Below are 14,546 nucleotides of genomic sequence, written 5' to 3' on the forward strand. Positions count from 1 at the left end.
GGAGTCCAGTCTACAGCACATTTTATGCTTAGTTCCAAACTGTGGTGTCTGATATAACAATAATGGTAAAATGCTTTCACCAGACCTGATTAATTTAGTGCAACCTCAGTGTAAACAGCTACTACTGTAAGCCTAATTCAGTCTTTGCACCCTCAGCTGGAAACAGTTTTTGTTTTTTTTCTGCTATTGGAAATCTGGCCTAAAATGTTAAAATTAAGGTGGACAAAGTTTAAGAGGGACAAATCATGGTGAGGAGCCAGATGAAGGGAGCAGGGGGGCATCTACTGATAATTGTTTTTTTTTAAAAACTCCTTTTCTTTCCTACTCTCCTGTGTCTGAACTGTGACAGGGAGGAGCGCTCCTTCTACACTCTGAAGGCCCAGGCCGTGGACATCCACACCGGCGTACCCTTGGAGCCCGAATCAGAGTTCATCATCAAAGTCCAAGACATCAACGACAATGAACCGCGTTTTACAGAGGGGCCCTACACTGCCAGTGTCCCCGAGATGTCCCCTACAGGTAAGACATAGAGATATACTAGTGTCCCCAAGACCATAACTGAAACTGTGTTGCCAGTGCGTTAACCTGCAGACAGAGGACACGTACACATTTTTCTCATTCTCAGTATATGGACAGATCTCATGTGAAAGTTCAGAACCTCCAGAATTCACTCATTGAGCTGGAAAGGCTGCACTAGCCCTGATGATTGGCTGCACTCGCACTAAGGATTGTCTGCAGGTGCTGGGGTTCAGGTAGTGACCATTCAGATCAGAGAGAGTCCTTTTAGGTTTAAACTAACTGGATTTCAGCATTGAAACTGGCAAACTAAAGGACACTCGTGATGCTCATTCTGCTTTCTGATTGGTCAATCGTGTTAAGAAAAAATAAAACACCAAATTCTAACATTAACAACTTAGCCGTCATGTCCAATGTTGTTGTAATTAAGAAAAAAAATCGACATTGCCATACCACCTTTATTTATAAAGCAGTTTAAAAACTACCACTGTCCAAAGTGCTCTACACAAATATTGAATAGACAAAGACAATTAAAGTCACAATACAACAACAAAAACATAGAATACAGTTAAGACAATCAAGTTGATTAACAACAAAAAATCCTCATCTCATCTGTTAAAAGCCAGAGCAAAAAGGTGTATAGGTGTGTAGGAATGATTTAAAAACAGGCAGAGCCTGTCTTATGTCTAATGACAACTAGTTCCATAGCCATGGGGAGGAAAACGCACAGCCCCCATGAAGCTCATGTTTAGTCTTGCGGACGGCAATCTGCAGCTAATCTGCTGACCTGAGAATGTGTGAGGGGGTGTGAGGGTGGACCAGGTCAGTGAGGTTGAAGAGAGCTAGGCCATGCAAACATTTCAAGGTAAAGCTGAAATTGATGAGATGCTTTTCTGTTTTCGAGTTACAGTTCTGTAAAGTTTTAGACATGCTGTAAATGATGAAGTACATTTTAACACCAGCAAAAAATGCATAACAGTAGTCCAGAAAAGCCTCATTTTGGCCATTTTAGCTGGAAAAAGCTATTGTAAAATTAACATCTACTGTCTCTTTAAATTTGTGGAGTGTCAAGACTATGCATTGTTACAGAGTATGTTTTGCAAGGTATTTTTGAGACATACAAACACATGTGGTGAAATCAATGCCACGTACATTCTTTGGAACATTTCAAGCAGAGCAGTAAGATCTCCATGGAAACAGTATTGGACATTTGATTGCATTTTCACAATAGTGCTGCACAAGTATTGCTCGTGTGCTCGCTTCGACCACCTGTTCCTGACCATCTGTCTGTTAAATACCAGAGCACAGGGGGCACTTAGCAGACCCGCTCCTCCACCCTCACACTGACCCTTCCTCCACCCCCACGCTGACCCGTCCATGTTTGTTCATCTGAGGTGTGGGGCGGATTAGCCTGCTAGTAAACAGTGCTCCATATGATTCACAGGTAATCCTCCCAAAGAGAAGCAGGGATAACGATACACTGGGCAGTCCTTCTGTTGACCATTAGTTTTCTATAGTTATTATTTCACATATGATGTCAACAAACAAAGTAAAAGTTTTGTTTGGTGACACCGTACGCACAAATTAAAAACTGGGACTAAACCCGGAGCTAAACCCTGCCCAGATCAGTCCTAAACCAGGATCAAACAAAGTCTACATCAGGACTAAAAGGGTTGCAAACCAGGTGAAGCACGAACGCAACGAAAACCCATCAAATGCCTTTTAAACTGCAGTGGGGAAGTCAGACTACTCATTTCACTAAAGCCCTGATCACACTGGATTAGTTTTAACGTCTGTAAAATGCACTGCGCTGCTGGTTTAATGGGGAGCGGGCGCTTAGCAACACTGTCAATCAAACCTGTTGCTAACGATAACAGGAGAAACCTTAAGAAAACCTTAAGAAAATACTTCCTGTATTTTGTACTTTTCTTCTCAAGCTTTTTTTCTTTTAATAATTAGAAAAAATATGAAAACCTGTCATACGCATTTTAATGTGGTACTCCTTTCTCTCTCTATAGGCACATACGTAACCCAGGTAACGGCCACAGACGCAGACGACCCCACGTACGGCAGCAGCGCTCGTATCGTCTACAGCATCTTGCAGGGTCAGCCCTACTTCTCTGTGGACCCCAAGACCGGTGAGGATGCCCACACTCGGGTAGGGTTAGGTATACGGAATTATACACAGGAATATTTGACCCAATCTTCAACAGTGATGGATAAAGTCAATAGAAATTGTAAGTAAGAATAGTATTACTTAAGTAGTAAGTAGTAGTATGACACAAGTAAGAACTGAAAAGTATTTGGGGTAAGTAAACACTTTAAGTAACTGTAAAATTAAATGTCTGGGTGTAACATCTGAATTTCAGTTTAAAGTTAGTGTAATTGGACAGATAAAACATCAAATAATGCACAAAATCTGGTATTTTCTGAAGATATACACAAAAATTACGAAATCTCAAACATATCTGAAGAAACTTACTCACAGTGGGAAGAGAAACCAAAACTTTTCCCCAAGTAAGACTACCGTTACCCTGTACAATATATTCCTGAAGTAGGAGGAAAGTATAGTGTCTGAAAACTACTTCGAGAAATACCATTTATTAAAAAAAAAATCTCTCCAGAATGTTAATATCCTCCATGAAATGATTTGTGAAGCTCTGGCAGCGCACACGAGCTATGACTTTGATGTGAGATGACAAGTCCGAAATTTAGTGTGAGGAAGTACAGCAGGTTCAAGGCGAGTTCACTCTGTAAGACTGAGAAGGCACTAATGTATTCTTCAAGGTAAAATGGTTTAAGTCCAGGTTACACAGTGAAGGTTTTTCTTATTCTCAGTTTATGGACAGGCCTCATGTGAAAACCTCCAGAATTCACTCCCTGAGCTGCAAAGGGCTGCATTAGCACTGAGTCATGATTGTCTGCAGGCGCTGGGGTTTATGTAGTGACGATTCAGATCAGAGAGAGTCCTTTTAAACCCCAGTAGAGATATATTGTGTAAGCAACAATTCACTTTCTTTACAGTCAGGTCAAAACTCCACTCTGGTCTCTGAAAGTTGTGAAAAGTGCTTATAAGCTTTGGAATAACTTTGGACCTCTGCAAACATTTAAACAGAATTAGTTTTGTTTTTATAGTAAAAGAAAAATCCAATTCTGTCAACTGGACTAAAAGTTTTTAAAGTGAAGACGTTTTGCTGCTGGTCCAAGTCGCTTCTTCAGTTCTGGTCAGATTGATTGTTTCTGTTTGTTAGCTAGGTCCCTTGAACTGTGCCCGAGTCATTTTTTTAAATTTTTTTTTGCATAATCGTTCAGGCCCTTAATGGGTGCTTTCTAGCGATCACTATAGGAAATATAACCAGAATGCTAATAGTTTTCCAATAATGTTAGTCACAGATCCAGTTGAACAGTTTTTGTCCAGTTTTGTCCAGTTTTTGTTCAGTTTTTGTCCAGTATTTTGTCCAGTTTTTGTCCAGTTTTTGTCCAGTTGTTGTCCAGTATTTTGTTCAGTTTTTGTCCAGTTTTTGTCCAGTTTTTGTCCAGTTTTTGTCCAGTTCACAGATTTAACTTTGGCTTTTACTATGGCTCAGATCTTGACGACTGAGGGATTACACAGACGTTAATCACAGATAAATTATTTGTATTAAACATCATTTTTCCATCCTTATTTTTTCAGGAGTGATCCGGACTGCCCTGGCTAACATGGACCGTGAGGTGAAGGCGGAGTACCAGGTTCTGCTGCAGGCCAAAGACATGGGGGGTCAGCTCGGGGGGCTGGCCTCCACGACCACGGTCAACATCACCCTGAGCGACGTCAATGACAACCCGCCGCGATTCGCCAAGAGTGAGTTCTGTCAACGAAATTCAATATAAATAACTTTATTTGTCCCCAAGGAGCAAATAACAGGAACACAGAGCGGTGTATGTACAAAGTGCTGAAATTAACATGTGCAGTTGCATAGTGAGCACTAGGGGGCACATTACTACTCTTTAAGCTGGTGCTCAACAGGTAAACAATGAACTACTGATATTTGGCCTTTTTAGCCTCAATGTTTTTTGTATTTTTTATTTTTTCATTTTTTTGGTCAGTCTGCTGCCTAAAAAAATGGCAATGTAAGGCAAGTTAGTACTTTAAAGAATAAGAAAGACATGACAATCACAAAACAAACAAATCAAAACATAAATAATCACAAATAATCATCATAAAATTAACATTAAAGAAGAGTGCAGAATAATGTCAGTCAGGTTTTAGCTGCATAAAACTCATGTGAAACGCTGATTCTCCATGTTTAGTCCTGACTCTGGGCACCAGCAGGAGGCCGGTTCCTGAAGTCCTCAGAGTGTGAGATGGTTCATATGGCACTAACATGTCAGAGATGTACTTTGGTGCTGGTCCATGCAGAGCTGCTTTAAAGTCTATTCTCTGAGCCACAGGAGCCAGTGCAGAAACCTGACAACAGGATTTATGTGCACTTAGGTGTTAAATGCAGACCTAGTTTTATATTAACACTTTAATATGAAGCAATAGCTGCACAAAATGTGACAAAGCGGCTCTCTAATAGGTATGTGGTTAAAAAAAAAAGGGCTCTGGGGGAGTTTGTCGTAAATTTAAATTACATCATTTAAAATAATCAAAATCGGTCCTACATATCAGCTGGTCGTGCTGGTGATTGTCTTTTTTATAGCTAAAACTTTCTTTTAGTGGGTAAGACTGCCGTATGTTGCAATAAAACTACCCCTATACGATTTCTTAAAAAATGAATAATTGAAACAGTTTTTGCCATTTCTTGTTCATCCCGTCGTTCCTTTGATTGTTGCAGGTATCTTCCACTTGCGCGTCCCGGAGAGCGCCCCCTCTGGCTCATCCGTGGGCCATATCCGTGCTCATGATGCAGATATGGGGGACAACGCGGTGGTGGAGTATGCCATCGTTCCGGGAGACGAGGGGGACATGTTTGACATCAGCTCCACGGGACAGGACGGAGTGGTGCTGCTCAAGAAGGTACAGGACATAGGTTGTATTATTGAGCGACTGTCACTTTGAGCTGTTGTATTTTTGCTTCTTATTACCTTTCACACAAAGAACTCTTATATATATATTTTTTTTTTTTTTGAAACACAGCCTAGATTGTATAAAGAAGCAGCCTAAGTGAGTGCGATGTCACCCAACTAAATGAAGCTCATCGAGGCTAACAGTTATAGCGCCAAATTTGGAGCCAAGTTTGATATTTGGAAATCTAACCGCGAGTATCATAGCAACCAAAGAGCAAATCCGGACCAAAACTATTGAAGATAATGGCCCTTCTCAGTCGGATCGCTGGTTTAGCAACGCCATCAATCAAACCTGTTGCTAACGCTAGCGGTAGTGACCTCAGGGAAAGAAGGCACCTCATTGGTCTGTTCATTTTCATAACTTAATTTTCGAACAAAATAGCCAAATAAAAATACCAGGTTGATGCAGCACGGGTTAAAACAAACATTTTAAGACCAAACTGACAAGTGGGACCGCAGCAGTTACAGAGAGAGGTGACAGTTTTTCAATAGAAAGTGAATTGGAGTCAGAGTCGACGGAGACGGAAGCGCACCCATGCTCACTTCCTACATAGAACGTGGCGGCTAGCGGGTTAGCGAAGGTAATCTGCTGCTTTATTAATACCTCAAATGCATTCTCCTTGTGCTGATGGCGGAGCTGGAAAGACACTGGGCTTGAGCTCCAAGGTGCGGGTTCGACTCCTGCCCTGCACATACGCTTGGATCTTGGAGTTTTATTACCCAGCATGCAGTGTTCTTCACAGCTGGCACCACTTAAACTTTATTGTGTAAGCAAAAAGACCTAAACAGGAAGCTTAGAGCGTTCATTATGACCCGTGTAAGCCGTAGCGTAGAGGTTACTTCACACTTCACAAATTGATTTTTCCGCTACATTCAACACTCCAGACCTTTCTGTACAGCGACAAAAACAAAACAAAAAGACGTTGATTTAGGTTTCAGTCTCACTTTAAAGCAACGGGTACACTCCTGTCCCCGAATCACCTTTGAAAACTCACTTCAAAACAACTCCTAGAACACAAAAAAAAAAAAAATAAATAAAAATGCTAAAATGTCGTCCAGGACCAAACTTTTTTCCCACCCTCATATTGTTTTTCACTTTATCTCTGCCAGCGCTTTTGTCATCTTATAACTCACACTTTTTATAAGCCGTAGCCTTCTCTGAACCGCATGCATATCTCGGGGGGTGCTGTCAGCCCTAGTCTCCGTGTGAGGAATACATCTCCTGGCCTTGCTCCAAAACAATCCCGCCTCTTAACCTTTCATTGAACCGGGCCATTACAGCGGATAATGCAGTGTGCCGAGTCAGCCGTAGGTCTCCCCTGACAATAGAGGATCTTTGTAGAGGAGAGAGAGGAGGGTAGTGGGGCTTGATGCTAGAATAAAAGACAAGATTATGGCCAGAGGGAGCACTCATGATGAATAATGTTGGGTTTAATGGGACAGTTTTGGTTCATTTGTGCATAAGTTGTAGTTTTTTGTCTCCTGAAAACTATTTTTGGGCCATAAAACTAGCTAAGAAGCATTAGAGGTTATTAAGCACCATGGACAGCGCTCGCATTCAAACTAGCTTGTACAGTTAACGGATAAAATTGTTTTGTAGGCTGTGATATGATATAAAACTTGATTATTGCGCTGGGCTTGATTTAAAGTGCGCTATGTGAATTTTCCTATGGGAGGGTACGCCAGCTGCTTGTTTCCATAGAGATGTGGCTTTACAATGTTGCACAGAATGGCATTAAACTTGTATATCATGTGTTTATCCAACTACTTTTACGTGACCTGTACTGTGAAGTACTATGATCCAGGACAGACTAACCCAGAAAGTACATCTCTGGATAAGGTGTACTATGATGCGGGTTCACAATTCAACCCCGGATTTTGTGAATGAAGCGGTGCACGTTAACACAAAAGGGGGTGGGGTTAGGGCCAAACGACCAATCAGAGTGATAGAAAAGGTCACAGAAACACGAACAGCACTCATGTCTGTTTGAAGCTGCGTAAAGATGCAGACAATTACATCCGTGATCACATTAGTTTTAGTTTTTAAATCTTCACGAATTATGACGATGTGTATTTAGTATAGTACTGCAGTATGATTGAAAACATGCATACACTGAGTGCTTTAACCATGTAATAGATGTTTCCTTCACCATTTACATTCTCAAGGTTATATTTGGAGTGATTCCTGCATATTTGAGCAATCTTTAATCAGTTATTTTCAAGACTGCACTTACCTCGTTCTCCAATTTTACTTTCAAAACCGATGATACGTGTAAGATTCGGCAGTGTCAATTATTAATTTTGATATAAATGGAAAAAAAACAACAAAAAAAAAAAAAAAAAAAAAACGCTGCTAAGTGTGATATGCTTTGTATCTTTTATGAAGTTGTTTTAGATGAACATTGCGATTTAAAATGTCCAAACTATAACATAATGATCCACAGGTGTCATAGATCGTAACTGCGTAAACAACCACAATGGGTCTTTAAGTGTTATTCCTCTTTATAAAACTGTGCACATTGAAAAAATTAAATAAATAATAGAATAAAATTCAATTTCCTCATCTCTCATCTCTCTCTCCGTGACCACGCTCTCATCTCACAGCTGGATTCTTGTGTCTGATTGATCAAAGCGTCGTCTTCTTATCTTTTTGGGGAACTTAAGCTGGTCTGGAGCAAGTTCTGAGTTAACTGAGTTGTTGCCATGGAGATTTGCCCATGGTAGAAAGTGACCCAGCTTCATAGTTCTGCTAAACCAGCGTGACTCTCTAATCCAGCTTCGTAGTACAGGACTCTGACCTGTAACTGACCTGCTTGTCTCCATGGAGATAAATAAATAGTAATCATTCCTACATATTTGTCAAATTAAATTACAGACAACTTCAGTGTTTTATTTTATTTTCATGAAACTAAATTAAAATCACTCTGCACGGCTGAGTCATTACAGAACAAACCTGCTGGCTCAGTTTGGACTTGGTTTGAACAGTGACATTTGTGCAGAGATTTAACCCGATACATGCAAAAAGATTAAAGATATTTGTAACTTAATTATGATGAAAATTGGGTAATAATTAATAAGTATCTGAGGAGTTAATAAGGAGAGAGGAGAGGAGACAGGAGAGAAGAAAAGAGAGAGGAGAGGAGAGAGGGGAGGAGAGAGAGGAAAGAAGAGAAGAGAAGAAACAGGAGAGAAGAAAAGAGAGAGGAGAGAGAGAAAGAAAGAAGAGAGGAGAAGAGACAGGAGAGAGAAAAGAGAGAGGAGAGGAGAGAGAGAAAGAAAGAAGAGAGGAGAAGAGACAGGAGAGAGAAAAGAAAGAGGAGAGAGGGCAGGAGAGAGAGAAAAGAAGAGAGGAGAGAGGAAAGAAGAGAGGAGAAGAGACAAGAGAGAAGAAAAAAGAGAAGAGAGAGGGGGAGAGATGAGAGAGGAGGAGGAGAAAGAAAACAGGAGAGGAGAGAAGAGAGGAAAGGGAGGAGATAAGAGAAGAGACAGGGAAGAAGAGAGAGAAGAAAGACTGGGGTGAGAGAGAGGAGAGAGGAAAGAAGAGATGAGAGAAGAGAAGAGAGAGTAAAGGACAGAGGGAGAAGAGAGGATAGATGAGAGAGGAAGAATGTATAGAAAACAGGAGAGGAGAGAAGAGAGGAGATTAGATGGGAGAGAGAAGATGAGAGGAGAAACGAGAGAGTGGAGGAGAGATGATAGAGGAGGAGGGGAGAGAAAATTTGAGACAGGAGAAAGTAGAGAGAGGACAGAGGAGGAGGGGAGAGAAAAAGGTGAGGCAGGAGAGAAGAGAGAGGAGAGATATGAGGAGAGAGAAGAAAGAAAAGAGAAGAGGTGGAGGGGAGAGATAAGAGAGAAGGCGGGGAGAGAAAACAGGAGAGGAGAGGAGACAGGAGAGGGAAGAGATAAGAGAAGAGACAGGGGAGAAGAGAGAGGGGGTGAGAGACAGGAGAGAGGAAAGAATAGATTAGAGAAGAGAGGATAGAGGGACAAGAGAGGAGAGAGGAAGACAGTATAGAAAACAGGATTGGTGGAGAAGAGATGAGATTAGAGAGGAGAGAGAAGATGAGAGGACAGAGAGGAGGAGAGATGAGAGGAGGAGGGGAGAGAAAACATGAGAGGAGAGGAGAGAAAAGAGAGAGGGGAGAGGGAAGGAAAGAGAGGAAAGAAGAGAGGAGAAGAGACAGGAGAGAAGAAAGGAGAGAGAAGAGGACAGAGATGAGAGAGGTGGAAGGGAGAGATACAAGAGGAGGAGGGGAGAGAAAGCAGGAGAGGAGAAAAGAGAGGAAAGGGAGGAGATAAAAGAAGAGACAGGAGAGAAGAGAGAGAGGAGAGGTGGGAGGAGAGAAGAGAGATGAGAGAGGAAGAGGGGAGAGAAAACAGGAGAGGAGAGATGAGAGAGGAAAGGCAGGAGATAAGAGAAGAGATAGGAGAGAAGAGAGAGGTGACAGAGAGGAAAGAAGAGGTGAGAGGAGAGGACAGAGGGAGAAGAGAGACGAGAGAGAAGAGGGTGTAGAAAACAGGAGAGAAGAGAGGAGATTAGAGAAGGAGAAAGGAGAGAGAGGAAGAGAGATGATAGTGGAGGGTAGAGAAAAGGTGAGACAGGAGAGAAGAGATGAGAAAAGAGAGAGGGGAGGAGAGAAGAGAGAGAGGAGAAGGGTAGAGAAAAGGTGAGACAGGAGAGAAGAGATGAGAAAAGAGAGAGAGGAGAGAGGGGAGGAGAGAAGAGAGAGAGGAGAAGGGTAGAGAAAAGGTGAGACAGGAGAGATAAGGAGATGTTCTCACTTTACCTGGAACACTCCTCAGCATATATCACATTAAACTTATCTATCTGCATTCAATTTTAGGTGTTTTGCAGAGGAAAAATAAAATAGTAATGCGTTAGTGGTTTTCTGAATCACCCACAAAAATGAGAAAACTAGACTACAAAATTTGACCAGCACTCCCCTATCTTTGTGAACGCAGCAACTCCAAATACCCCATAATGCACTTGAGAGAGGATTATACGACACTAACAGACATAGTAGTTTTTCTCCTGTGCTGTAACTGTGCCTCGAATGGCCCGGCTGCACATTAAGAGAAGAGGGACTGTTTTCTGCAGATATTTAGACGAGGGAGGAGAGAAGAGAGGGGAGGAATGAGAGAGAAGACGAGAGGAGAGAGGACAGGAGACAGGAGAGAAGAGAGGGGAGGAACAAGGGAGAAGAGGAGAGATGAGAGAGAGGAGAGGAGAGAGGTTGAGGAAAGGGGTGAGGGGAGATAAGACAGGAGAGAGGGGAGGAGAGGAGATAGGGGAGATAAGAGAGGAAAGGGAAGAGAGGGGAGGAGAGAGGAGAGAAAAGAGAAGAGGAGGGGAGAGAGAAGAGGAGAGACAAGAGAGACCACGGGGAGGGGAGAGGTAAGGGGAAAGAGGAGAGGGAAGGAGAGGAGACAGTAGAGAAGAACAGAGAGGAGAGGAGGATGAAAAGAGAGGGAAACGTGGAGAGGAGACGAGAGATGAGGAGAGGAGAGAGGTTGAGGAAAGGGGTGAGGAGAGATAAGACAGGAGAAAGGGGAGGAAAGGAGATAGGAGAGATAAGAGAGGAAAGGGAAGAAAGGGGAGGAGAGGAAAGAGAAGAGGAGAGAGGAGGAGGGGAGAGATAAGGGGAAAGAGGAGAGAGGGAAGGAGAGGAGACAGGAGAGACAAGAGAGGGGAAAGGATCGAGGTTGAGGAAAGGGGTGAGGGGAGATAAGACGGGAGAGAGGAGAGGACAGTGGAAAGGGAAGGAGAGGAGGGAGAAGAGCAGAGAGGAGAGATGAGGAGAGAGGAGAGGAGACAGGAGAGACAAGAGATGATAGAGGTTGAGGAAAGAGGTGAGGGGAGATAAGACAGGAGAGAGGAGAGGACAGCAGAAAGGGGAGGAGAGGAGAGATGAGAGAGGAAAGGGAAGAGAGGTAAATGGTAAATGGCAGGAGAGAATGGTAAATGGTCACATTTTTCTATAGCGCTTTTCCACCTTCAAGGCACTCAAAGCGCTTTACAACAAGGAACCACTCACCCATTCACACACACATTCATACATCAGTGTACGCAGACACTGAAGCACAGAGAGGAGAGGAGGACGGGAGAGAAAAATGGAGAGGGGAGAGAGAAGACTGGTGAGGATAGGGGAGAGAAGAGAGATGAGAGAGGACATAGGAGAGCAGACGGGAAAGAAGGAGAAGAGAAGGAGAGAGTGCAACGAATCGCCAGGTCTCACATTAAGAGAAGAGTGACTGTTCTGAAGACATTTATAGTGCAGTAGATTTTCACTTGTATTTGGTTGTGCCATCTCCACTGGGTCTCTGTGGAACAATAACACTTCAGCCGGACCTCTCCAGTCCAAATTAGAACATACATTTAGACAACACAACCACTCGGGCTGATTTAAGGTTTCATAAAAGGTTCACAATCACAGTGCCCCCTCAAGACAATGTGAGGACATGGCTCAAAATATATGAACGTGATGATAAGTTAATAAATGTAAAAATGACCAGTGTGTGACTTGAAGGTCCTATATTACACAACATTGATTCTTGTGAGATTTAGTCATGTTATAATGCCGTTGACCACTTCCTGTATCACCACATGACATCACAAGGTGGAACAGAGTGAGTTTGTTTGAGAGAAGAACCCGAAATACGCAGGGTTTGTGTGTTAAACATGTGCGAATGAAACAAAACACATCTCTAGATATGTTTTTGACGAGGAAACATTATAACAGAGATCAGAAAATAGCATAATACGGGCCTTTTAATTAACTTACAAAGCATGAACAAAGACTTAACGCATAATGAGCAAATTAAAAATGCAATTTGGAGCCGAGTTCCAGATGTGACCTTAGATATGAGGTAAACATACTCGAATCAAATCTAGCGTTTACTGGTAACAATTGTATTTGATGATTTATTACAAAAACATTGGACAAAAAGCCTGGCGTGTGATCTGAAGATGAGCACCCCCAGGCACAACACCGCTCCTGACAAATCGTGCTAGCAGCATGAAAAGATGGGTCAAACGCAGAGGATAAATTTGCCTACGGGTGCGGGAATGTGTGCCATAACCTAGGGCCAAGTTATTCAGGTTAAAATTTGGTGTTTAGGTTCTCGACGATCATCCTTCAGAGAGCAGAATGAGCCTCACATGAGTCTTTCATTTTGGTACTGAAATCCAGTTGGTTAATCAGTTAATCATTAATCAGGGAGTGAATTCTGAAGGTTCTGAGCTTTCACATGAGGCCTGTCCATTACTGAGAATGAGAAAAACTTGTATGTGTCTTCTATCTGCAGGTTAAAACACTGGCAACCCAGATTCAGTTGTGTTTGTAGCGCCTTTTGAACACCAGTAGGAGAGCACATGCAACGTATTCTTCCTTTAAAATGAAACAAATACAGAAGATATATATGTGAGCGCTGTAAACATGACACTTCCCACCAAAAATAAGTACCAAACATGTCATTTTGAGCAGCACAGACACAATAGACTATGAGTTACACACAGTAGCCTCATTCTCCTTCCATGTATCTGCTGACTTCATGCTCTACCTGCGCTCACACTTTGTTCAAAGGGAGTCTACGGAGGAGTTTAAAAGGGAAAAAGGAAAGAGAGGAATGAGAATCGTGCTGCTTTTATCGCGGATTCGCTCAAATGTATGCAAAGGTACAGAGAGTATAGCCACTTCAAAGTTTTATGCTTCCAGGTGCTGTGTGCGAGGAAGTCTTTACTCTGCGGTGTCATCAAAGAGCACATTCAAAATCCAAATCAAATATTGATTTTGTTTATAATGCTCGTACAGCTGCTTTATTCACAATTAATACAAGGAGAAACCAGAGTAAACAAAGGTGGTGAAGCATTCCAGAAGTGGGTAGTTACGGCAGGTTTGGGGACAAAAAGGGTTGACAATAATAATCGTTTGTGGGACATTTTATATAATCGTGAGAATTGCCAACCGAGATAATCACTGTTACTCATCTATCTTGCATATATATATATATATATATATATATATATATATATATATATATATATATATATATATATATATATATATATATATATATATATATATATATATAATTGCAGGCGTTTAACTATTCAAAAATATAGATCTAAACAATAACAACTCCATGGAGACAGGCTTTTTTTCAATAAAACACCTCAAATTTAATAACTGCAGAAAGATACGTTAAATACCCTGCTGCAGAACATTTCAGGCATGGAGATAAGCACGTGGTAGACTCTGGACCAGTGTACCATTATGAATTCTTCAAATACACATGAATCATTACTTACTTTGTGGACATTGTTTTGCTAAGAATTCAGTGATGAAACGTAACACAGTAAAAGTAGTAAAGTGTTGTACTTATGTATAAATGTTAAGTACCTGTAGTTTAAGTGAGTACATTTTACAGTGGATGCTTTTTACTTTTACTTAACTATATTTGAGAGCAGGTGTCAGTACTTTCTGCTCCACTATATTTTGAACTGGACTGAAAAGTAGAAGTATTTTTAAAGATAATTTGGAATCTGCTGAAAAGGCTGTGTTGTTGTTGTTGTTGTTATTTTATTTTATTTTATTTTATTTTATTTTATTTTATTATTATTTATTTTTGTATCTACTTCAAAACAGCTAGGAAAAAATATTGATTCAGTTATTTCTGTTGCACAAAATTCACCCAAAATCTTAATGAAAATCCCTAAATTTGGTGCTTTGTTTGAATCTCAAAATATGCGCAAAATACTCTTTAAGTACATTTTTTTAAACGGGCACTTTAATATTTTTACTTATGTAGATTCATGTGATACTTTTCCTTTTGCTTTTTTTTTTTTTTTTTTCCACCAGTATCTGTACTTCTACTTACTTAACAAAATGGAGTACTTCTTCCATCACTGTCAGAATTATGCAAGTAATAGAGTTAATCTTTTTTTTTTAGGCAATACATAATTATCTGTTTAAGTCAATGCT

General features: G+C 41.2%; 1 protein-coding gene across 1 annotated transcript in view; it reads left to right on the top strand.

Moving 5' to 3' along the window:
- The window catches only part of LOC117384735 (cadherin-12-like), a 69,823-nt gene that overhangs the window by 25,413 nt on the left and 29,864 nt on the right, over positions 1-14,546 (top strand). The window contains exons 3-6 of the mRNA XM_055228242.1: positions 350-519; positions 2,535-2,654; positions 4,190-4,357; positions 5,334-5,515. Of these exons, the coding sequence (XP_055084217.1) occupies positions 350-519; positions 2,535-2,654; positions 4,190-4,357; positions 5,334-5,515 (640 nt within the window). The remainder of the gene's footprint in view (positions 1-349; positions 520-2,534; positions 2,655-4,189; positions 4,358-5,333; positions 5,516-14,546) is intronic.

This window comes from Periophthalmus magnuspinnatus, chromosome 17 (genome assembly GCF_009829125.3).
Source record: "Periophthalmus magnuspinnatus isolate fPerMag1 chromosome 17, fPerMag1.2.pri, whole genome shotgun sequence".
Classification (NCBI taxonomy): Eukaryota; Metazoa; Chordata; class Actinopteri; order Gobiiformes; family Gobiidae; genus Periophthalmus; species Periophthalmus magnuspinnatus.